Below are 23579 nucleotides of genomic sequence, written 5' to 3'. Positions count from 1 at the left end.
CTATCCAGTTGTAGGTGATTCTCCAGCCTGTTATCCTCTCACAGCACAGCAGACTGCTCCTCAGAATAATGGAAATTGGGCAGAATTACACTTGCAGGAAATGCTCTCTAGTACATTGCAACTATGAGGTATATGTTGGTTGTAAATTCTATATTGTAAAGTACCCGACATTTTTACTCCTTGGCCTTTGTGGGCTTGTAATGGCCCTGATGGCTTTGCGTTAATCCCAACAGCCCAATAGCTAAGTCTTTTTACTCTTGCACTCCTTACTTTTCACTTTGTACTAGCAAAGAAAGGATTTTTATGTGACAGATCAAGCTTTCAAAGCTCCCCCAAACACCTGCCTTCCACAGCCTGCTGTGGCAAGCAGCTGCCTGCTCTGCCATGCCTCAGAGCAAACGCTGGCTACAAAGCAACCTGCATGCAGCCCCAGGTATGCCCAGGCTGGCTTTAAAGCTAATCCTTAACCTCATCAAGAGGTAGCACAACCATGTCACAGCATACTGGGGGGGCAATAAGAAAAGCCATAATGACCCAGTTGGTTCTCCTGCTCCTTTCTGACTCTCTGATGTACTGAATGTTTACAACCTCACTACAAAAAGCTCCAGTAAAGGCTGTAACAGGATGGAGCAACGAAAAGAAATTAGGACACAAGGGAACTAGATACAGGTTCGGTAATTATACTTTATTACAACTCTAATGCTTTACTTGCTCCTAAAGACTCCTTTAGCTAAATTCGTTTGTCCCAAGTGCTTTTTCTGTACCAACAAATAAGCACATGAAACATGTATATTTTTCTTATTATTTTATTGAAAAGATACATTTAAAAAAATACACAGACATTTTACTATTATGGATTGCAGATAAAGATGCTCTAAAAGTTAATTCTATATATAGATAGATTTCCTTTCTTCCACCTGTTGTCCCCATTGTCACATAATGACTTCAATCTGAGTACTGCATATTGGTATCACCTTTATAAAAGGGCTGGGGAGGTAAGAAGAGAGGTGGGCTATTACTACAATATATTCAGTAAACAGGTAAGACAGTCAATTATAAATATTTCATGTTCTGTACATTATTGCATTAGGGAGCCACAACATTATGCAGCATCATTATGAAGGAAACTAGTTAGAAATGGAAAAAAAAGGATATTTACGTACAATTACACTGATCCATTGTCTTCTTGAACAATGCATATGAGTTGTGGTAATGTGCAATTGAAAAGCTTTTTTTTTTCCTCTTTAAACATTGCTTAGCAACATCAGCAAAGAAACAACGAAAATAAGTTAAAGTAGCAAACAAGTAGTAATCTTAACTATGTGTTATATGGCTTTCTAGTTTTAATCTCTAAATAAAGTCTGACACAAAAGAATAGAAATTAAAAAAGCTTCAGCGCTGCATTGCTTTCAAACAACTGCACAGAAACTAAAAATCTTAAAATCAGACGCAGTACATCTTAAGTACTACACAAGATACACCAGTACTGGGGCCTAGGACAGTACACAATCCCTGTCAACAAGAGCACATTGAAAAGAAAAGGACGCAGTTCATTTGGAGATGTTACCCTCGATCAAGCACTTGGCTCACTTACCTTTTTCCACACTAGATTATACCCCTGTGGTTTTCAGAGAGCTATGTACGGAGGTGTGAGCGAGGAAGACCCTAGTTTTCAAGTCTGTCAGGAAAATATTTTACGTTCCTTGTTTCCAAGGTGCGTCATACACATTGCAAAAAATAATAATAGATGCATTAATCTCTAATGACACAATTTTATGAGCAATTAAGTTTTTAGTAAATCACTCTCTCTTTGGATTAAGAGGGAGAGAGAGACCAAGAAAGAGAGTTGTCTAGATTTCAAAACTCAGTACCATCAGCGATGAGCTTTGTGGTGAAGATGGTTGAGACGTCACACTGGGTAGCGTTTCAAAAGACCCTTTGCTCGCTATTCTTTCACCCTTCCTACTGGCCATAGCTATCTCCCTTTAACACCAGACTCAGTATGGTGCAAAAAGTATGGAGGCGGGTGTAGCACGAATGGGCCCGTGGCCAGGCCTGAGGAGGGCTGGGGGGATGGCAGGTGCCTGGAAGAGGGAGGCCGCAGGGCGGGCTGGGAGTGACAGCGCTGATGACACTGCAGCAGCCAGAGGTGAGGAGAGAAATGCAGGGGCCAGTGGCTTGATCATATCTTTCTGGAATGCAAGCTTTGCCTAGAATAAAGCAAATAAAAGGCAATGTCAGTCCAGTTCTCCACATGCCCATTTTCACAGGGGAAGAATGAACCCCAGCACACAGAGCCTGGCGTTGGCTGTTCGGGAACATCAACTGCACAGCTCCTCACTACCAAGCCAACCAAGGCAACCACTCTGTATCCATGGTGCACAAATCTCCACTGTAGGGAGTCAGGCTGGTGTTTAGAAGGAAGCATAATTTGCAAGTGAGCAACAATAAATTCTATAAGTCATTCCTGTGTGAGAAATATTTAAAAAAACTGACTTCAGACTTCAATTTAAAAAGTCATATTTTCACTTGCAAAAATGAATTGTAGAAAAGTACAGTGGCCAAGGTGGGAAACTAATATTAATTCAACTCTTTTTTTTATCTGCTGATGCAGAGCTGTTCTTATCTACATCCATATATTTTAAAGACCAATACCATAAAAAATTTCTGAAAAAGAAAATCACTCAGCTTATGACCTACAAAAGTGGGAAATATTGCTGAATGGGGAGACTTGGAAAAAGCTTTCAGCATTTTCACTTGCTTCTGTACAATTACAAAAATCTATCCATAGCTCAGCTTTTAAAGACTTTTCACATGTTTACGCTTGCACATATACATTTGCATGTCTCCCTTTCCAGCCTATAAATTGTTTTTGCATCATGGATGGCATGCACTCTTCCCTAATGAATAAAATACAGGCTGAGTCATAAGTAAATAAACATACAGACTGTGCTCTGTGCTGCAGCCAGCCTGAACTTGGGCTGCATCAGACTGGCAGAACCAGCTTGGGGAATCCTCAGAAATGCAGGTGGATGCAAGATGGGGACAGCTGGGGGCACACAGGTGGGAGAACTGTTTTGATAGCCAGTGAAAGACACTGCTCGAGCACACAGATAGGCTATCAGTTCTCCTAAACAACTGATAACTCGCAGCACCATAATACATCTGCAGAGCACTCTGTTTTGCAGCATGGAAAGAATGAGCATTAGTATTTTTATAGCTTAACATCATATGTCCTTTTCACTGACTGCATCCATCATAACTAAGGGTTATCTCAGGTGCCTAGAATGACAGAGTATATATGTTTCAGACTTCAAGAAGTGCACCAACACCGCAGAGCTGATACCTTTCCATGGGGCACACAGTTCATTCCGCATTCCACTGATTATTCCCTCCTTCCTAGCAGTAAATAACACTGCCAGTGTTGTTTGTGTGCCTCAGACAGGGCAGACAGCATACATAAGTATCTTCAAATCTGATCCCAGCACAGAATCTGCCTGCAAGGGCAGAAAGTCTGCGCCACTGTCAGGTCTGTCATGTTCCCATCTCTGTGTGGTGGGAGTCCCCAAGGTCACAAATTCACATAGTGATGAGAAATAAAAATACTTACTGCTAAAATACTTGGGCTGCGCTGCAGTTTGTTGTAAGGACTGTATTTAGGTTTCATCGGCTTTCCTGCAACTCTGTCCTTATGCCTTCGGCTGGAAATATGCTGAAATGAACATCCCCACATTTAATTAGCTGTTTAAACATTTCTCAGTTTTGAGTTTGAGACTGATTTATCAGCAGGGTACGTCTAACCCCCTGTTTGTAAGATAAAGTAGGTTCTTTAGAGAGAGCGAAGATGAGTTTCACTAAATTAAACAAAACAGTTTGGAGCACATCAAACAGAGAATCAGAAACTAATCAAATACAGCAAATTCTGTGATCCAAGACAGGCTCTGCAAATTATTGATATTTTGGTTAGTACTTCCTTTTTCTACTTGACAAGCTTTGAATCAGGCAGAGCTGTAATCACTAGGTCATAGGGATATTCAGAACCAGGTGAACTACAGTGTCTTTGATGCTGTCCGTTTGCATAAATAATTCAATATTAACTGAAGGAAGAACCGGTTCCTAGGGATAGGTCTACACCATGCAATTTAATACTGCCTTAGAGATAACTGAAATAACCGTGGATGAAAGGACATGTCTACACTGCGAAGCAGCATCCAATTGGAAATTCCAGTCTGGCTATCAGAAACAACATATTTGTATTGCATTGCTCTGAACCCAGGGCTAATTGGCTTGGTCAGAACAGAGCTGTGTTTTCATGCAGCTGTGCTGATATTCCAGCACTAATGATAACATCACTACACAGTTCAGACATATCTATGGTATTACTGTCTCACTGGCTGTCCTAAGCCATCAAATTCATGCCACGTTCTCCTTCTTGGACTTTAAGATTAAAAAAAAAAAATCCCAACTGATTAAAGCAGCACCAAAATAGGACGTCAGGGAACCCCAACACAGGATTTCTTCCTACTGGGAGACCAAAGTTAACATCTTCTGTTGAGCCACAGCAAACTTTTAAACTAGTTCTACTGTGCTATCCATTGCAACCAACATTTTTTCCACCTCAGCTTTATGGCTTGCAAGCTCAGTATTTTCTCCAGCTGAAACAGTTACTTGAGGGACTTTTAGAAATAGTAGTGGGCTGAGGAAAAGCAAGTTCATTTCATGGCAAAACATCTTACACGGACCTATATCCCACCTATAATATTGCAACAGAACTAAAAATCATGAAGAAGCCTCAGGCACATGCAAGCTACCTGTTTAAGCTGAATTTCTGAGTTAACATGGACATCGCAGATTTCACAATGAAATGTCTTGTTCTGCAGTCCTGAGCCTTTACTGCCATTCTGCACCTTCAGCCGGGAGCCTGGTCTGGGGTAAGACTTGATGGGACCAGCACCGTTCCGAGCTTCGACCATCGTCTTGTGTTTTGAGCCTAGTGGGCAAGCAGATGTAGGTGAGTTAGATCAGCATCATATAGCAGTGTCCATTAGCCATGGCACTTCTTGTCCCACATTTATCTTCAAGACAGAATACTCAAAACTACCACAGATCAGTATTAACAATGGCCTTACTTTTGGTCAGCATAGCTCCCACTTCATCAGTTCAAAGGGAAACTCAACAACAATAGAAGGGTTTATACAGAAAGGAAGCTGGACCACTGACCATCTGTTTGAGGTCAGTGTGTGGCTACATGGTCCAAGTGTTTGTACTTATTCTAACAAAATCCAGGAGCTAGTGGAGCACAGCAGGAAAAGGGCATGATCCAGGAGTGATCACTCAAAATCTGCCTTGGAACAGGAATCCATGACTAAGCCAGCAGCCACATTACTGGTTATGTGTTCAAGAAAAGACACTGTACAAACTCTTGTCTTTGTTAGACTGATTTTTTTTTTTTTTCCTGTGGACTGAGGCTAAAATTCAATCCTTGGCTTGAACTGTGGGAATGGATAAATGGTCAACAAGAAAAAGCTGATCTTAAAAGAATTCGCCTGAATTTATGTGATTCTGGAGGTCCAGATCACCCAGAGATTTGAGATGTAGAGGAATTCTATACCAAACATAGACATGAGTTTTCTGGATTAATCTTTTAGGCCATTATGGCAATTTCTCTAGTGGGGATGCCTTAAAGAAAATAAGTTTATATTGACTTCTGCTGAATTTAAAAGCAGCACATACTTATAATAATTTGAATAGAACAGTGACTGTGGGGCCATCCAGAAAAGTGTAAAATGAGAGAGTGTCTAGGCACACAGCTATTTCCACGGTTTGTCAGCAGAGGTGGTGCTAGAGACTGCAGTAAGTATCCTTGGATTTGGAAGAAGTGGCTGCCTTGGCCATTTCAAGAAAGGATTACAGCTGTAAAACCAGTTGAAATGGTTTGTTAACAAGCTTTATATTACCAGCACATCACAGAGCAGCCAGAGTACATTAGTGGTTGTTGCTTGTGGCCTTTTAAAAGATTTATCCAAGGAATGAGGACAGCATAGTTAATACTTAACAATCCAAGGATTCTAGGATATCTAGGAAATCTAAGGAGCCCATCCTAAACATAGGAAAAATATCAAATAACAGAAGTTACTGAATATTGTGCCAGGAAAAGACAGCATAGACAGCTGAAATATGAAAGAGGTATGTCACTCACATTTTAGAAACCCTGGTGCTACAGAGGTATGATGGAATATGACTAGGTAACATGAACTGTAACGATTTAAAAAGCTTATAGAGTACATGAAGAACTGCTCTAAAAATGTATAGAGAGCTTTAATGAAACATCAAACGTCACACATCAAATTGCCATCACCAGAAAAGTTTTTGTGACCTGCCAGTTTTTAACTAAAAGATTCCAGTAAACTGAGGCTACCACAGTGCCAGAAAAACAGCTTGTTACATTGACCTTTTAAAAAATAGCACACAACTCACATTCTAAACACACTTACCTGTATTGTGTGCTTCTAGCTGTGACAGGGAATTCACAGCCACTTTGCATAATGAACAGTAAAGTAGTTTTTTGGCTTTTTCCTCTTCTGACTCAGAGGTTGTGCTAGGAGCCCCATTCGTGCTGTTGGAGGACACTGCAGGTGTTACAGGTGCCACTGCTGCCACTCCAGCTTTGGGAAGAAAAGCACCCACTTCTGTACTGGAATGCTGACTTGCACCATTGGATTTCACTTTCCCTTTATCTTCTAAAAGAAGGAAAATGTCTATGTCAAAAACATGCTGTGCAATAACCATGCAATCATGCAATAATAATCCCGTGGTTTTAGTGAACCTATCCCAACAGGGGCCTAATTCATCCAATTCTAGACAGGCCAGCAGTATCCTTGAAATCTTATTAAAATTCAACCACAGAATGCATGTTATTTGATGGAAGGGCTGACTTTCTTGGTTTTAAGGTTACCAATGAGTACCAATGACTTCAGCAAATTCACAGGAGCTGCTGTTGTGCTGCAGGTCTGGCCAGCTGCAAACAACCCAAGGAATCTCCAAGGCAACCTGGGTTAAAGACTGAACAATACGTAGAAACATGCAAGGCTTTGTACCAGAGATTGCAAAAATGCTCCTGAAAAGCAATATATTGTCTTTGGAATAGCTCAAATTTCTCAAAGTCACTGGGAGGACACTGAAAGACTCCAGCACTGTCTTGACATGTGATATCCCTCCTCTGAGCTAGAGGAGTTCAGAATGGTACAACACTATACACATAAGCACAGTGGTTAATATTTTTAGATTTTTCAAACAACAATTCCCCAAATGTTCATATGATGGCTCCAATGTGCATTCATCGTATTCCTGTATCACTTCACAACCACGAATCAATAACTCGTGTTACCTGTGAGACAGGCAGGCAAGTATTACTTCATTCTGCAGATGGTGATTGCAAGACAGAGAGATTAAATGTCTCAACTGTGCCTGAAGAGGCACTTTGTGCCAGAGCCAATATTCAAATGCTCCTTGCCTATGTGGTGTCTTACAAGAGCTCATTGAATTCTATTCAGCTTAAGTCCTTGTGACCACAAGCTGTAATGGTATAAGCTCACCAATAATTAACAGAAAATGGAAATAGGAAAAAACAGTGCTTCTAGTATGGGCAGCACTGACAGAATGGACGCATGAAATGATTGCCCTAGGCTGCAACATGTTGTCACTCTGAGCAAACTGCTGCATCAGCAGAACTAAAGATGACCAACTCCCAACTTTACTAAATAACACTGGCACCGGACGACCTGAATTTTTAAGATTTTCTTTTTTTAGTATGTGTGAAGGGTACTAGAGATCTCATTTTGGTAGAGACCAACCAAGATCAGCCTTGACATCTCAGTGTGTCTGAGAATAATGCAATATCAAGAGCCAGCTCTACATTTAGGATTACTCATAGTTCGATCACTTGCAGCACAAGTAAAAAGTGGCACAGTACAAAATAGATGGGGCAAAGTATAGCAAGTGATGATGCAGATGAGCATCTTCCCAAAATTAAGATTTCTTGTTTTGTCAGAACAAATTAGAAACGCATATTGCTCCACTTCCATTGTCTTTTTTTCTTTCCTTACTCATTGCTTCTATTTGTATCTCAAAATACCTAATCTCCTGTGAGAAATACCACAAATTTGACATTACTATCACTTCTGCAAGTCCATATGATGACTGTTTCCTCTGCTTCAGAGAAAAAAAAAATCCAGAAGGGGATTAGAAGTGCATTCCTTACTCATTCACCCACAGCAATTAATTATTATATGGTTTTGGTGCGCTGAAGTAATGTCCTTAATCTTTCTTTATGATCGCTGCTAAATTCTGCCTTGACTTACACCACATCTTCTCCTCATTAAGCCATGACACTTTCAGCATCCTTCAGATTCAAAAGAATGCTTTCACATATTCACTATCTGCAACAGGAACCAATTTTAATCATGGAAGTACAACACCTACATAACAGCAAACTATTAAAAACTACTTTGATCCCATATGAAAACTATGGTATAGTTTTAAAAGTATTGAACCAATTTAAAAAACATATATTATTTTGCACACTCCATTATTGTTAAATATGGGCCCTTGCAATTTACGCATACAGACACTGGACTCAGTAAGTAACATCGCTCCATGCATCCGGTCAAGACTGTGCAACCAAGACTTCTGAAAATAAGACTGTACTCCCTGCAACAAACACTTGAAGGTGCATAACAACTATGAACAGCCATTTTGATACTCAAGCCCACGGATTCTGGCAGTTTTCCCAGAAGTGGATTGAAGTACATCAATTTTAAATTGTTAAAAACTGGGAGAAAGGAAATTCTAATAAAAGAATTGAATATATTTTTAAATAGCTACAAAAATACTTTGAAATTGCACAATATGAACTATATAGGACATATAAAATGATCGAGTATGAAATCTACTATTAGGATTGAACTCATGATAAAGAGATTCTGAAAGTATTTTGATTGAATATGATGGAAGATAGTGATGTTAAATCACAGCTCATAGACTATTTAGTTTTAACATCACTATAGTAATCAGTTACATCTGCAAAAACCTCAAACATAGTATGACCTGTGAGTATTCATAAAACAGAGTTTTGATAAATTGCATCTGCTGACATTCTAAATTAAACAGATTTCAGTATGGAAAGTTCCCAATCATGCTAATATCTACTAAGGAAACATGCTGAACTGCTGCCATTTGTAAGCTCACGTTACAGAAAAACAGACTTCTTGTTGTTCTACACAATACTCTGCCAGATTGCAATTGGCATCACATCCAGAGGTGTGGAGGCCTGAATCCAGCAATGTCCTTAGTATTCTGCATTTCAGGCCATAAAAGAATAAGACAGGATTTGGAATAGGAGCATATAGCTCTGGATTTAGCCATCAAGCACCTGTGGAGTATGACCCTAAAGAATGGGGAAAGACTTAGTTCACAGAGGCCACTGATCACCATCAATGATAGCTTCCCATTGCAAAAGCAAAGAGCTGATGGAAAAGTTCCAGACTTCATTTCCCACTTCTCACATTGCCAGCCACCATTAAGGAGCATTTAGTTCTGAGTCTCAAGTGTCTGCTGTTGCACAGTCTGTCAATATTTAAAATATTCCCAAGATTTACAGTGCTTTCACTCTTCATAATACAAAGCAATACTAGAGTATATAATGCATGACCACCTGTCAAGAAAAATTCTGGAGAAGTGGAGGGAAATTACCAGTGTCCAGCTAGGCAAAATGCTGTCAGCATCTCAGCTTTTGGAAAGAACCACAGCTCATGTAATACCATCACTGGGAGAGCTTCCTGACACCATCAGCTCCTCATCCATGTGACTATACATGTACATGGAGAGACACATGCCCCTTTATGAATTGATGTTTCCTTCCACCATTTTAAGTGCTTAATGCAGAATATCCTCAAAAATCATAACAGAGATGTTATTAGGCACCTTAACTCCTACAGAAAATACACCTAGATAAGTGAATATTTATGTCTGCACACATACACACATGCTTCCAGACTGTGCTCACTATACAAAGTACATGAGGCCTATTCAATGCAACCGAGGCAGAGTTCTTTTGCTACTCCTGAATGCCAGTATTAGTGAGCAAGGGCCCAAATTTGCACTGATTTCCACCTGGCCAACCCCACTGAGCTCAGCAGAGGCCAAACCGGTGCATGAATGGGTGCATCCTGCCCAGCAAACATGCAAGGGGCTATTGAACATCTAAGCCGTACTGCTGCACTGCATTGGACTATGCTTGTTTTCCGTGCAGAAGGATCATATTTCATCTGTGCTAAATGCCTCTCTTTAAATTAAATCTCCCTTTTCCTCAGGACTCAATAGAAGTAAATCAGTGATTTATTTTGAGTTCTTACTGAAGCCTGCATTTATTTTGAAAGAGAGCCCAAGGAAAAAGTAAAGCAGCTAATTAAGTATTGCTTTGGGCTCAGTAATATCAATGCTCTTGTTGCCTACTTACATTGTTTCAATTCCACTTTGAAGTTGTTCTCACGTATTTGTGGTGATGCATTTGCATCAGCACCATGCTAGAATTCAAGGCTTATTTATCTAATTAGCAGCTCCTCATTTCAGCTTTACGTGTCCAAGTCAGACAACAGCACAGGATAACATCTGACAGACTCACACCTGACAGGTTCCAGCTCCCTCCCAGTGCAGGACCAGCCCAAGTGATGTACCCACCTTTGTAGGTCGTGCTGCTCTCCCTGCTGTTGCTATTGCATAGTTTATGACCCACCTGTTAACGCTGAAACCCTACTCCAGCTAAGCATGTGAAGGGGCAAAACCACTGCCATACATCTTCTTCCCTGTGATACAGCCTGCATCGCCTTTGTGCAGCAGTTTCCTCTCCTGATTCCAAGAAACAGTGTTTGAACGCTTTGCCCCATGCAGAGATAAACCACTGATGAATGCCATACAGAAAGCAAAGTGGTTTTTTTTCTTTTAACATTTAGCAGCTTGGCTTACAAGGTATTTTTTAAGAGAGTACATTGCGTTTGTGGTTCGTGTCAAGAGTTTGTAATATTATAACATATGTATTTGTACAGTATCAATTTGCATCTTCAAACCATCTCTTGTCATACTAAAAGGTGCCTGTAGGTCTTGCTTTTTACTGTTCAGAAACCACCTTGTTTTTTTCTTGTGTAAGAGTGATGATTTCTGTGCACATGACACAGAAGTTCCAAGTCGGACTTTATGCTTAAAATGTAGGTGCTAACTCAAAATTCAGGTTTTTAATTCAGATTCCTAACAAAAATTAGAAAAGCAGAAATTTAAATTCCACGTATGAACTAAGAAGTTCAAATAGCTATTCTGTAGTATATAGGTTTTCCGTATAACTATTTGTAATTGCTACTTACGTCGTCCAAAATGCTCACCAGCACAGTTATTACTGAAGATATACAAAACGTATAGTTACAATAAACTTATTTCACAACAGCTTGTTTAAATAGCAACTGAAGTTGTGCATGAAGAAAATAAAGTACAACTTGATCACTTTATGGTTGTGAATGTCATGCTACCAGAGAGCAGATGATGCATGGTTAGTTGCAATGCCTTTGGTGCTATCAGGCATGTTTAGCATGCTTTGCTACAACACCGCATCTCTACTGAAAGAACAACTGTTCAAAATGCAGGCAGTTTGATGAGTCTAACACCTTATATTAATTTCTGACTACACCATTTGTTATGGTACCTAAAACCAAAAGTGATTTTTGAGAGGATGCGTTTGTGTTTTATTTATGGGTCTCGCAGCACTGATCCTTAGTAGCTCTACGCTGTCACAAGAAGCGTGGCACAAATATTGTCTTACAACAGCCCTGAATTCACCTGTGCTTTTTTTCCGGGCACTGGTATTGGTCCAAAGTGCTGATTTCTGAGACTAATTGGGACTCCGAGGTAAAGCAGGCATAACACCCAAGCCAGCAGAGCTGTATGGACGGAAACCAATTCTCAGGTTCTGCCTGTAATGTCAATAGCTTCGAATATGACTATGAATATTGGGCTGCATTAAACAACCTATGAAGCATTCAGTGACTGCGGAATGGGATGAGGAAATCAATCACGTTGTCAAGCTTGTATAAACATTCTCTCCCTGACCAAGTGTGTACCAAATGTAAAATCAGTTACAGTAATTACAGCCACATATAATACAAGGAACTTTGCTGAAAAGCTCATCACTATAGTTAAATTGGCATCCATAAAGGCAGAGTAAAAATGTATCGATTTAAAGATAAAATTCTAACTCAGTTAAAACTTGGTATTTTGGATGCTTGGCACATCTGATAGAAAAAATAAGAAGTGACACTTAGTTTCTTCCTACACTATATTAAATACAGCCATTGGTAATGCTGAAAAGAGGCCAGCTGGTTGATACTACTGCAACCCATTATTTGACCTTGCTGTTCTAAGCTTTCTGCACACACAACAATAAGACAGTCCCCAGACCAAATGATTTGCAGCTTAAGAGCAGAGATCACTGCTGAAGACAGACAGATACAAGAGAAAGAACAACAGGTCAACAGAGGCATCAGTGTGGCAGCCTAACTTCTCACAAGCTTTCTTCTGCTTTTCTGTCCATCACAATATACATATATATATATATATATATATATATATATATGGATATATGGATATACATAAAATTCAGAGGTGACAGTAGCAAAAATAAGTTTGGCAGCTGCTGGTAGGATGATTTACACAAACAGAAGGACCAGGAAATGTGCAAAGCTGGTTGCAGTGGCTGAGGGGTGGTAGGTGCAAGTCAGCACCTTGAAAGCACACCACAGCAGTCTTACAATATATGGAGAACTCTGAAAGTGAAGGGCATGAAGAATTTGGAGAGACAAAACCAGTAGTTTTAGCTTGGGGAGAAAAAAGTGAAATAACAGAAGTTCTACTGCTTTCTTTCCTCTGAGAGCCCAGGAGAATCCCTGAAACACTCTTTCTGAGCACACCCAAATTTGACTCAGCTGCATTTGTTAAAGACATGGAAAAGGATGCCATTGTGAAAATGGAAAATTATGAAAAATATTAGCAAGGAACAGTTAAAAGAAGAAAGGGCTGGACATTAGAAACTGCATCACAGAAATACTGCAACAATTCAAAGCATTTAAGATAAAATCTAGGAATTAGGGAGATCAAAGTCAGAGAGGTTACAAAAGCCTGGATGAAAGTCATAAAAAAGATGTTAAAAAACCCATGAGAAAATAAAATGAAGGTGGGAAAAACTTATTTATTCATGTTGTACTTGAAGGATTGCCTAAACAAACTCTAGGATCTATCCTGGGATATAGGCTTGTGCAAAGGAAGACGATCCATATGTCAACATACTGGAAACAATAGTTGCTGTAGTACTGTTTGACTTGAAATAAGATACAGAGGGAGAAGATCAATGACAGAATTAATAGAAGGACAAGAAGGGCCTTCCTCAGTACATCAGCAGAAAAACTCTACTGAATAGAAAGGCAGACAATAGCTCCAGTGAAAAAAGCAAGCATCAAACCATTGTTCTTCACAGAGAGTCTTATCTTCTGCTGGCTCACACTGTTATAAAGGAAAAAAGCATGCATTTAAACAATTAATTATGCTTTTTATGAGGAAAAATATGAACACTATGAGTAATATATGCCATGAAAGCAATAGCAGGAAAGCAATTAAGTCACTAGTGGTCATAACCTTCACAGCATTTGCAGGCATTACGTCCTGCACCTCACCACTCATTTGCTCAGAAAAAAAAAAAAAAAAACACACCAAAAACCCACAACAAAGAGCATTAGATTATTTCTTACCACTCATTAATACAGAGTTAGCTAACTTTGATAAGGGATTTTGATATCTTTTTCTGTTTTTTTTTTTTTCTCCACATTTGCTGAATAATGAGACTCTAATGGCTGCCAGACAAAATATCTACTATCTCACCAGTTGTGCAGTCTACTGAGAAATGAGGCAGAAAAACCCGTAGGGCTCTGTTCTAGAAAAATTCCACTGCAAACCTACATGCAAATCAGATGGCACAGTGAATTTGTTAACCCTCTGATTACATTTAGTTCTCATAAACTGCTCTTCCTTGTACCTGAGGCCCATCTGAAAAATGACTAGGTTTCACATAACGAAAGGTCGTTACATGAAATAAATCTGACACATTCTAAAGAAAACCAATTTTGTTTCTACACAAAGATGAGAAACAAATGGAAGCTATAAATATAAAGCTTTTCATTTCAAGCACAAATGTGCACTGAAATAAGCTAGAACATATTTTGTTGAGATACCGAAGCTACATCAGGAAATGTCTGGATGGCTCTGCAATATTGAGCGAGCTCTGTAGCTAGACTGATTATTTGATTAACTGCATCGCTACTCTCCAACTGGCTGAGCTGAAGTATCATTTTCATTTCAGAAGTACTGCTTGCTTGGCTGTAGTACAACAGTGATGTTGATACTTAATTTTTTGGATATTTTATTTCTGACTTGGCATAGCAAAGACTCTTACAAAGGAACCTGTCCCTTGTTCAGGTAACAGAAATGTTTGCAACTAATCAGATTGAACATGTAACAATATCAAATTTTGGTTTTGAAATTTGAGATGGGCTTAATTCTTAAGGAAATGGACTAATGAGAATAAGAAAATATTCAAAAGTTCACGTGGTGCAAAAAAAGGTGCGAAATCTTGCCTTGCAAAATTTGTTTCTATACTTACCCATACATCTTCTTGAACAGAGAGAAACCAGTGTTCCAATTACTGGGTGCCTTTGAGATGATCCTACTGTATTCACCTACAATTTTTAGTTAATTCTTTGCATGCTTATGGCTATTTTTCCAGGTATGCTGGTACATACATTAAAAAAAAACCCATAAATCAGAGTAACCCTGTAAAAGTTACATCTCAACAAGGTGAGCTCACATTACAAAAATCCCTCTAGTATCCTTACAGGGAGAATGTCCCGCAGCTTTGCATTCCTGGGTCCCGTTGCTCTATGCCAAGCCAAATTTATTTTATAACTATTTTAAGCTTTCATTTTTTCTAAGCCATGCCAGTCTGCATTGGCTGGGATGGAAAAATTTAAAACTTGGACTTGGAAAACTTTCACACAATTTGGGCAAAGTTTGAAATATAGTATATGATCTGTTATTACAAAATGTGACTCTAACCCGTGCTACAATAAATCTTCTAGCTAGTAGAACGTACCTCTCTGACACCAGACATCTATTGTTCAATAAATATTTTATATTCCCATTACAGACTGACACATTTATTTTACTGGTACAGGAATGCAAGCTTTTCCACAGTACTGTTTTGTCTTTTTAACAATATAAGCATATTTAGAAAAATAATACTCAAGAACTATAACAAACATAGCATATTCTACCTAGGTATCCTCACATCCTAAAAGCTGCTTTGGATCATCTCCTCAGCTATAAAATTAATGTTTTGTCCTTCGTCTGTGAACATGAAATATATTACTAGAAATACATTTCACTTGCATTTTGTGCTTAAATAATCTTAAAATTCTGCCTGCAGCTGCTAAAGCGCTTTGGAACTCAATATAAAATTTATGGGTGTCTAAATAAATGAATCAAGAAGAGCTGACATTCTGCATACAAGTGCATTCTCACGGGCCTGTGTCTGAACTACTGATTCAGTACTTGCCCGGACAGAACTGCCACTGTAGCCAACTATGAAACACTCATCTTCATTTTAGTTAAATTACATCTATAATTGTGCATTCTTACTGATTTCACTGTCAGGTCTGCCTGAGGACTGCGAGTATTCAGTCATGCTTTCAAGATTTATCCAATAAATTGCATATAATTTGCTTAACAGACACAGAAGTATTTTCACTCTCCTTGAAAATAAGGAATAAGGAAATAAAACACAACCTATTGACCATGTATGCACTTTTATGCTACAGGAAGTGTAGCATGTTTCTCACACCAAGTCAGTACTGCAATAGCTGTAGAATTATAGCCAGAAGTATAATAATTTTACTATTTTACTGTCTTATGCGTCAGCGACAGACATCTTTGTTTTGGTTTTGATTCTGGATTTCAGAACAAGCATTTGGATTTTGTATTCTAAATGCTGCTTGCATGTTAAAAAAAAAAGAAGGTAAATATAAGTAAAAATGTTTACAAAAAAAAAGTCTATATGTGTGAAAATTGCTACTAGATTACACTTAGAGGTCTTTTCCTTTAACTATTTAAGAATAGTTGGTGAGAAATACAGAAAAAAGTCACTGGTGAGACTGTTTTCTTCACTTATAAGCATGTTTTCCAGAAAAAAAAAAAAACATTGTTCTGAAATAGAACATTTATCTGGTTTAGAGGCTGAACCAAAACATCCTGAAGTGACAGCCTTGAGTCCAACATATTATTTTATATTTGGAAACTAAAGTCACTGAAAGACCTTTTATTCTCAAATTTTAGAGACAACAAAACCTCTTACTCTGGCAAACTAGACACAGATAAAATTCCATTCAACTACTAACTGCATGAGTAATCACCAGCATTCTGCTATTTATTCCCTGATTATGTAAAAAAGCTACGTCTGGCATCAGAAGCATGGCCTTAATTCTTCAGCAATATATTTCTTTAATAAGGAAATATTAAGTACAGATAAAGCTACTCCCTCCCTCCGTCTGTTAAAAAAAAAAACAGCAAAACCAGAAGCTGTCTTTATTGGGAGTTTTCCTTCTTAACAAATTCAAAGGTCTAATTTCAGACCACCTCAGATTAAGACAACTTCCACTGTCTTCAATGTCCTTAGTCATCTAAGAACAAATCTTGTTCTTGGTTCACAAATGAAATGTTATACAAATAGTAGTCATTTACCAACAGAACAACCACCATCTCAAGGTAACAGAAAAGGATATATCATTTCTCTCTTTTGGAAATTTTGCACAATCCCTGTCTATAACCCTCACCTTTTCACTTCTGGATCATGGTTCTTCCTAGCAGAAAACAGCAAAGGAGGTGAGTAACGCTGGCATCTCAGTCCTACACTTGCTTTTTGCTATCTGCTACTTTTTAGTCTCACTTTTCTCTTTTCTCCACTTTCTCACCTGAATACTCAAGAGCTCTTACAATATGTTGCAAAAGCATTCATAACAAAGAATGACATCACACAGAATAGTTCTGGTAGGTAGGGATCATAGTGCCATCTCTCTGGCATTATGTTCTCTATGGAATTATACAAATCTATTTAATCTTCTGCTAGTAAGTTGTGATATTCTATATTCATTTATCATTCCATTGTCATTCAAAATAATCTTTGGATATTCAACTGGCATCATCAACAGAAAAAACAAGAAAAACTGATGTCTGATGTAAGAAGAAAAGAGTTGCTGAGCGATTCAATGTATGTAAGTGAATTCCTTAAATGACTGTAGATAAATAACTACAAAACAGTAGCGGAGAACTTCCCTAGGCTGCGCCTCAAAGTCCAGCTACATTAACAGAATCAGCCTCATTTAGTCTAATGTTCGTCCTTCTCTCTTCCCAAAGTAAGAAAAAATATGCATGACTTTAAGTATGCCAATTAAAGAATTATTCAACAAAATTCCAATTTTTATAACTGGAAGTAATAACAGTACATTGCATTAGCAATGTAAACATGAATGTTCTAGCACACACCCAAGTATTCCAAAAAAGTTTTATTTAATTTTAAAATGTATTTCTTAATGCAGAGCTTCTGCTTGTACATTATGATGTGAGAAAAGGCTTACAGTTTCTAAAAAGCAATCTCCAGCTTATGCATCCTTCTGATTCATATAATGACTGAAGAAAGATAAAGTTGACCTCTTTCACTTTGAACAGGGCTTGCAACAACTCATCAATTAATTGCGTCACAGAGCTTATTTTTCTATTAATGGCACCTGTTGTCATTTTCAGTTGAGGTGGGGATTTAGATCTTTTTTAACATTATTACAGGCTGACTGAAGAAAGACCTTGAGTCCTCTAGGAACTCTCAGGAGTTCATCAACAGCAAACTGCAGAATGACTACTCAAAGTACAGAGAAGCACATGGAAAAGTTTAGAATTTGAGCATTGGCAGGAAGAATTATAAAATAAGCAACTCAAACAACATGACTAAGGGAGTGTCCTGATGGTGGACTTGTGAAGTATGAACTAAAGCCTCTCTTGGGACATTACACCTCATTTGCAGCTGATGAATAAACTGCAATGGTAATTGGGACACTGGGGAACTCCTATCCATTGTAATATGCCTGAGTAAATGTGATTTAACATGTTGCGCTCTACTATTTAGGAATAAAAGGGGGAAAAAATCAGTTTTATTGTCAAAGCACCCATAGAAAAGCCCTCAGTGAATTACAAACCTTAGACAAGCCCTCGAGGTCAACTTTTCTAATAAAGCTTGGAGCTGCCAGTCCTATCTAATAAGCCATCTTATTACTAGATGCCTACAAGACAAAGTAGCACTTCTATTGATCAACACATCTAGGCTGTTTTCAAAACCTGAGCTAACTCACTGGGCAACTCTAGAAGGCTGGAATAACTAGGGTAATTCCTAAGGGCCTCAGCTGGATCAAACAGCAGCATGCCAGTTACACAATGTCACTGCTGTCCTCACCATACACTGCAGACCTGCACAGGACTGCTCATGCACCCTCATGACACTGAACTTGACACTGAGCTGCCCTGAGATGCACTTACAGAACAAAACCATAGTGAGAGGAGCCAGAATTTGAAACAGGTCCAGAATTCCGCCTGGTTACATGCCTGATGTTGCAGATATACAAGCTGAACAAAAAGGACTTTTCAAAGAACATTCAAAGGGACTGGTCGTAACACATCCCAGGTAGCAGAGCCTACAGATCTTACTTGAATGAGAACTGAACTTGAAATGTGCATCTATATCATTTCATAAACAGCTCTCACTGACACATGGGAAACAAATCATATCCAGAATGGCTCAAAGACAAAAAAAGGCCTTATTTTTCTATCCTGGTTTTGACTTTTGAGAAGGTTAAAACAGTTGCATTTACTTTCTGAGTTTTATATCAAAGCAAAAATGCAAAGGAAGTAATAATGCATCATCTGTCTGCTTCACTTTGAACAATTTATTTTGATTTAGAAGTACGATCAAAGACTTCATCTTTGTTTGATAAGTAAATAGTGACATTTCAGTCCATTTATTATCATATATATTCCTGAAGGATGTATCACTGTAAGCATATCTCTTCACAGCAGATGATGCTAGGCTGGGATCATGGACCCCAGCTTCTGCTAAATCCTCAGAGCCACATTTAAAATGTACTCAGCATATTCTAAACTCTGCTATGTATTTGTTGCTGCCCTTTTCTAAAGCTGTGCATTCTATTGGAAATACATATACGTGCATATGTAAATTACACGTGTCTGTGTACAATACACTAATACAGTATCTTTCAGTCTAAAGGACTTCACTAACCACTGAATGGGGTCTCCCTCATACATGCAAACTTCTGTTTGAAGCCATCCTGAAATCCTGGGATTCCACAGGGAGTGAAGGTAGTCTTTGCCCAACATGAAAGAGCAGCTCCCAGTCCTATTAATGCTGCTGCCTTGTAACTATGCTTCAAAGCACCAACAAATAGGTTTGCAGTGTCGCAGCAGTGCAGTCCAAACCATAAACCTGAGGGTGCAGTAAACTCAGCATCAGTGTACTACAGCTTTATCAATACGTGGTTGCTGATGATCAATTTACAAAAGTTATTTGAATTATACTGTACTGTAAACAGCAGCAGAGACCAGCACTCTCATACAAATGGGGCATCATCATACTCAGACCAGGTTCCAGAGTACATCTGCCTGAGGCAAGTTCTACCTGCAGGAAGCCACATTCTCCTCAGAACTCCTCAAAACACCTCAAATATTAGTTTAACCGCTGTAGCTCTACCACCAGCCACACTTCCCACATTGAAAGGAACAGCTGATAGATTCATCACACAAGCTGAGCTAATGGTGAAGTTATTTTTCTGGATCTACTACTTCTGAAAAATAGCATGAAATCCAAAACAGTTGTGTCTGACCCACAAAAGATGCGGCTTTGCAGCAAACCTGACATTTCAGCTCAGTATAGAGCAACTGTTCTGTCTAGAGAGCTCCAGGGCAGACATCTACGTGTCACTCAAAATGACAGCGCATCAGAAAAGCTGTGAGTCATGCCTGTTGTGTCCTTTTATTAGCAGACATACATAACATAATAGTAAACTGAGCTTGTCAATGCACTATGCTACTCCCTACCCATTCTTCATAAATACCAGCACAAGTGCAACAAATAACAAAGGAACAAAAACTTAAAACTCTCTTCCCTTTTTAGTTTCTCATCCTCTCCTTCTCTACTCAAGGATTGAGGACACCAAGAGTGACTTTTTTTTTTTGAATGAACACTTCTCAGGAACCTTACAATCCTTACAGTGGTTAAACAACATTCCACCAGTGGTGGGATAAAGCTCCTTCAAGCAGTCTGCCCTTCCCCAGGCTGGAAGACAGCATTACACTGAATTGCCACTGTGATTTATTTCGAATGTAGAAACACTTGTGGTGGTATAATCCAACAGATGGCAACCTGTTTAATTTGTGTCAAGGAATTAATAGCATATAACAACATAATGTCAAAACAGGGACAATATTGCAATATCAGGAGCAGGTTTCCCTTATTGGTGACTAAATTATTTTATGTCCTCTCAAAAAGTGAACATAAAGAAGTGAAAGACTTTAGACACATTCTACAGAGAAGAAAATTAAGTCAGGGACAGACCTTGCAGTCTGGCCTAAAAGACACATAAGACAGTGCTAGACTTACAGAAAATAGTTGGAAAGGAAGATAAGGGAGTTGGTAACAAGGCTGCAAATTGTGTTACTTGACACAAGTAGGGCAGGGGGTGCATAGCACAGCTATGTGCTCACAGCATGTACAGCAACGTGTTAATTCCTCTGAAGTTTTAACGGAAATCTTCCTGAACAGTTGTCTGAGATTTTACAGTTTACACCTGGAATAGTAAGCTGTTTTAACTGAAGCTATTTATAGTGTTACAGAGAGTAGAATAATTATCAAATATTTTAAATCTCTTCCCATTTGATAATGCACATTTTATTTAGAGCCAGATGGTAGGTTGCTACTGTTTTACCGTAACTTGGCTTGTTTCCCTGAACATACTACTGGATTCATGTTATCTCACTTAAATCTAAAGTGTGATTTTCTAGGTGAATCATCCCAAAACTTGGCACCCATCAACACTGCTAAGGACTCAAAGATGGTTTTGCTGGTGTGGAGAAAACAGGGAAACGAATAGCCATTGTTATGGAAATTGGGGGGGTTTTTTCCTCTTTTATTTTGATAGAGAACCTTTTCTGCCAATCATTCTATGGAATCTGAGTCAAGTTCAGCACTGTCAAAGATAAATGGATAAGTGACTATCAAAGCAACAGCAAGTTTATCACACACAGCCAGCTGATCAGACCAACAGTTGGTTAACCCACAGTAGGTGTTCTCTCCTGGATGACTAGTGCAATATTTCAGACTGCCAGCGAGTTCAGGAAATTCTCCTGTTTCACTTGGTAACACAACACTGACAGAGCTGAAAGTGGCTCAAACAACTGCAGTGCAATTAGTGTTACTGATCTTCCTCAGATTACTGACATGAGGGGGAAAAAAAAAGATGTTAAAGAACTAACAAGCTGTGGAAATCAGGAAATAGCTGTGTCATGAGGCTTCACTACGTTTCTATGGGTGTATTTCTTACTGGAGCAGTATTATTTTATTGAGGGGGGGGGAAATTTTTTAGAGAAATTTCTTGTGCCTCAGCGAAATACGCACATCTCAGACTTGACATCCACCCACATCCATTACTACTGCTGCATGAATAACAGTTTATAAGACTACATTTGATAAGAGAACATTAACCCACCAAATGTCAGCACTGAGATGTGGGGAAAAAAAAACACAAAAACTTGATAACATCAAAACTGATCAATTCCATACAAGAAAATATAACAAACAGTTTGGAAAAGACAAGATATGGATCAGCATCATGCAATAAGATTCTTTCATACACGCATCTACAAAAGGAGAAAACAAAGAATGTATAGAACAAAAAGCTTTCATTGACCTGATTTGTCAGAGATGTTGGCTGTGACTGGCGTGGAGCAGCTTGGGTTAGCCTTTGTGCTGTCCTTGGAAGACCCAACTTTTGGTTTATTTTTCGTTGCCTCTAGTGCTTTCACCTTCTTGGCATGCTTACTTCCTTTGTAGTGGGCCTCGGCCTGGCTCTACAAAGGAGAACAAATCAGGCTCACTTTTTTCTGTACTTTTGTATAACACAATGGATGATAAGGCAGAAAAGTGACTTTCAATAGTAGGCACCATATTATTCCACCTGAAAAATTATAGTAGCTTTATAGTAACAGTTCTCCTAGGTGTAATTTCTCATATGTTCAAACAACAGGATTTTAATGAACAGTACATGTTTTTGCGAACTTGGAAAAAAAGGCATCAAGATTAGATACAGCTCTGCCACTTCTAATCTAATTCCTTGCTTCCATGCTGCTTAAAGATTTAAAGAGCTATACAAATGTAAACATGCCCAATTTAGAAAGATGCTACTCAATTTTTATGAACTGTTCCCTAGTCTTTATTGCTTGTAGTTAGAAACATGTATCATCCTGTAACATGATTAAATAATCCATTTTTTCTTTCTGTTTGATCTAGCAAAGAAGTCAAAGTATTTTCACCGTTACACTAACAGCAATTGAAACAGGCATTAACAACATTATAACTTCACTAATAGATCAAGCAGAAAGGGATAAAAAGAAGAAACACCATACCTATAAACTTCAATAGACCCAAGTGAAACACGGGAAATGAAATGTTTATCAATCTTGATTGTTCTGTAAATTGCCTCACACACACGTGTGTATATATATATATATATATATATATATTTTCTTTCCAGAGACTAAGAAAATGGGAACCTGAAGGACAGGAAGTAGAGAAGTTCCTTTTCTTTCTTTTCTTTTCCTGCATTGAAGCACTGTATGTATGTACTCTTCTTGTTCTACCCAACTACCTTGACAAGTCAGGCCACTTCATTAGCTGCAAAGCCTAGGCACTACAAGCTTAATCCAACCTCAAAGTCTGTACATTTCCACTAACGCCTTTCAATGCTTTTCTTGACACAGTTTCATACAAAACACAATCTGTTTTCATAACATTTTCCATCATACTATTCAGTATTGCATTTTCCCCATTTCCAAACATAATGTTTTTCTTAATTATTTGAGAGGTAGTACTAGGTGCCTCTATTGAAGGTTACATATTAACTATAGAAGTTAATATTGTAGTTCATTTCAAAGTAAAATTCTTGGAGAAAGCATGCTTCATGTAGCAAGATGACCACACCTTGGCACCTGGCATATAACAACATCAGTGCAAGGAAACTTTTGCTAGTCCATGCAAAAACACTTTCTATGTTGTTTAGTTCATTGTGTTAAATGAAACGAACTACATGCTTTATAAAAAGCAA

At 38.5% G+C, this 23579-nt stretch overlaps 1 protein-coding gene across 17 annotated transcripts in view; it reads right to left on the bottom strand.

The window, feature by feature from the left end:
* Window positions 1-790: 790 nt before the first annotated feature.
* ZNF385B (zinc finger protein 385B) overlaps window positions 791-23579 on the bottom strand; it is a 152049-nt gene continuing 129260 nt past the window's right edge. For all 17 annotated transcript variants that reach the window (XM_040703716.2, XM_040703717.2, XM_046943900.1 and 14 more), the window contains 5 exons: window positions 22167-22326; window positions 6495-6740; window positions 4812-4990; window positions 3611-3712; window positions 791-2210 (listed from right to left, as the gene is read on the bottom strand). In XM_040703716.2, coding sequence (XP_040559650.1) covers window positions 1998-2210; window positions 3611-3712; window positions 4812-4990; window positions 6495-6740; window positions 22167-22326 — 900 coding nt within the window. In that variant the 3' untranslated portion in view covers window positions 791-1997. The remainder of the gene's footprint in view (window positions 2211-3610; window positions 3713-4811; window positions 4991-6494; window positions 6741-22166; window positions 22327-23579) is intronic.

This window comes from Gallus gallus, chromosome 7, assembly GCF_016699485.2.
Source record: "Gallus gallus isolate bGalGal1 chromosome 7, bGalGal1.mat.broiler.GRCg7b, whole genome shotgun sequence".
Lineage (NCBI taxonomy): Eukaryota > Metazoa > Chordata > Aves > Galliformes > Phasianidae > Gallus > Gallus gallus.
The sequence above is the reverse complement of the archived record's forward strand: the minus strand, read 5'-3'. Positions and strand labels throughout refer to the sequence as shown.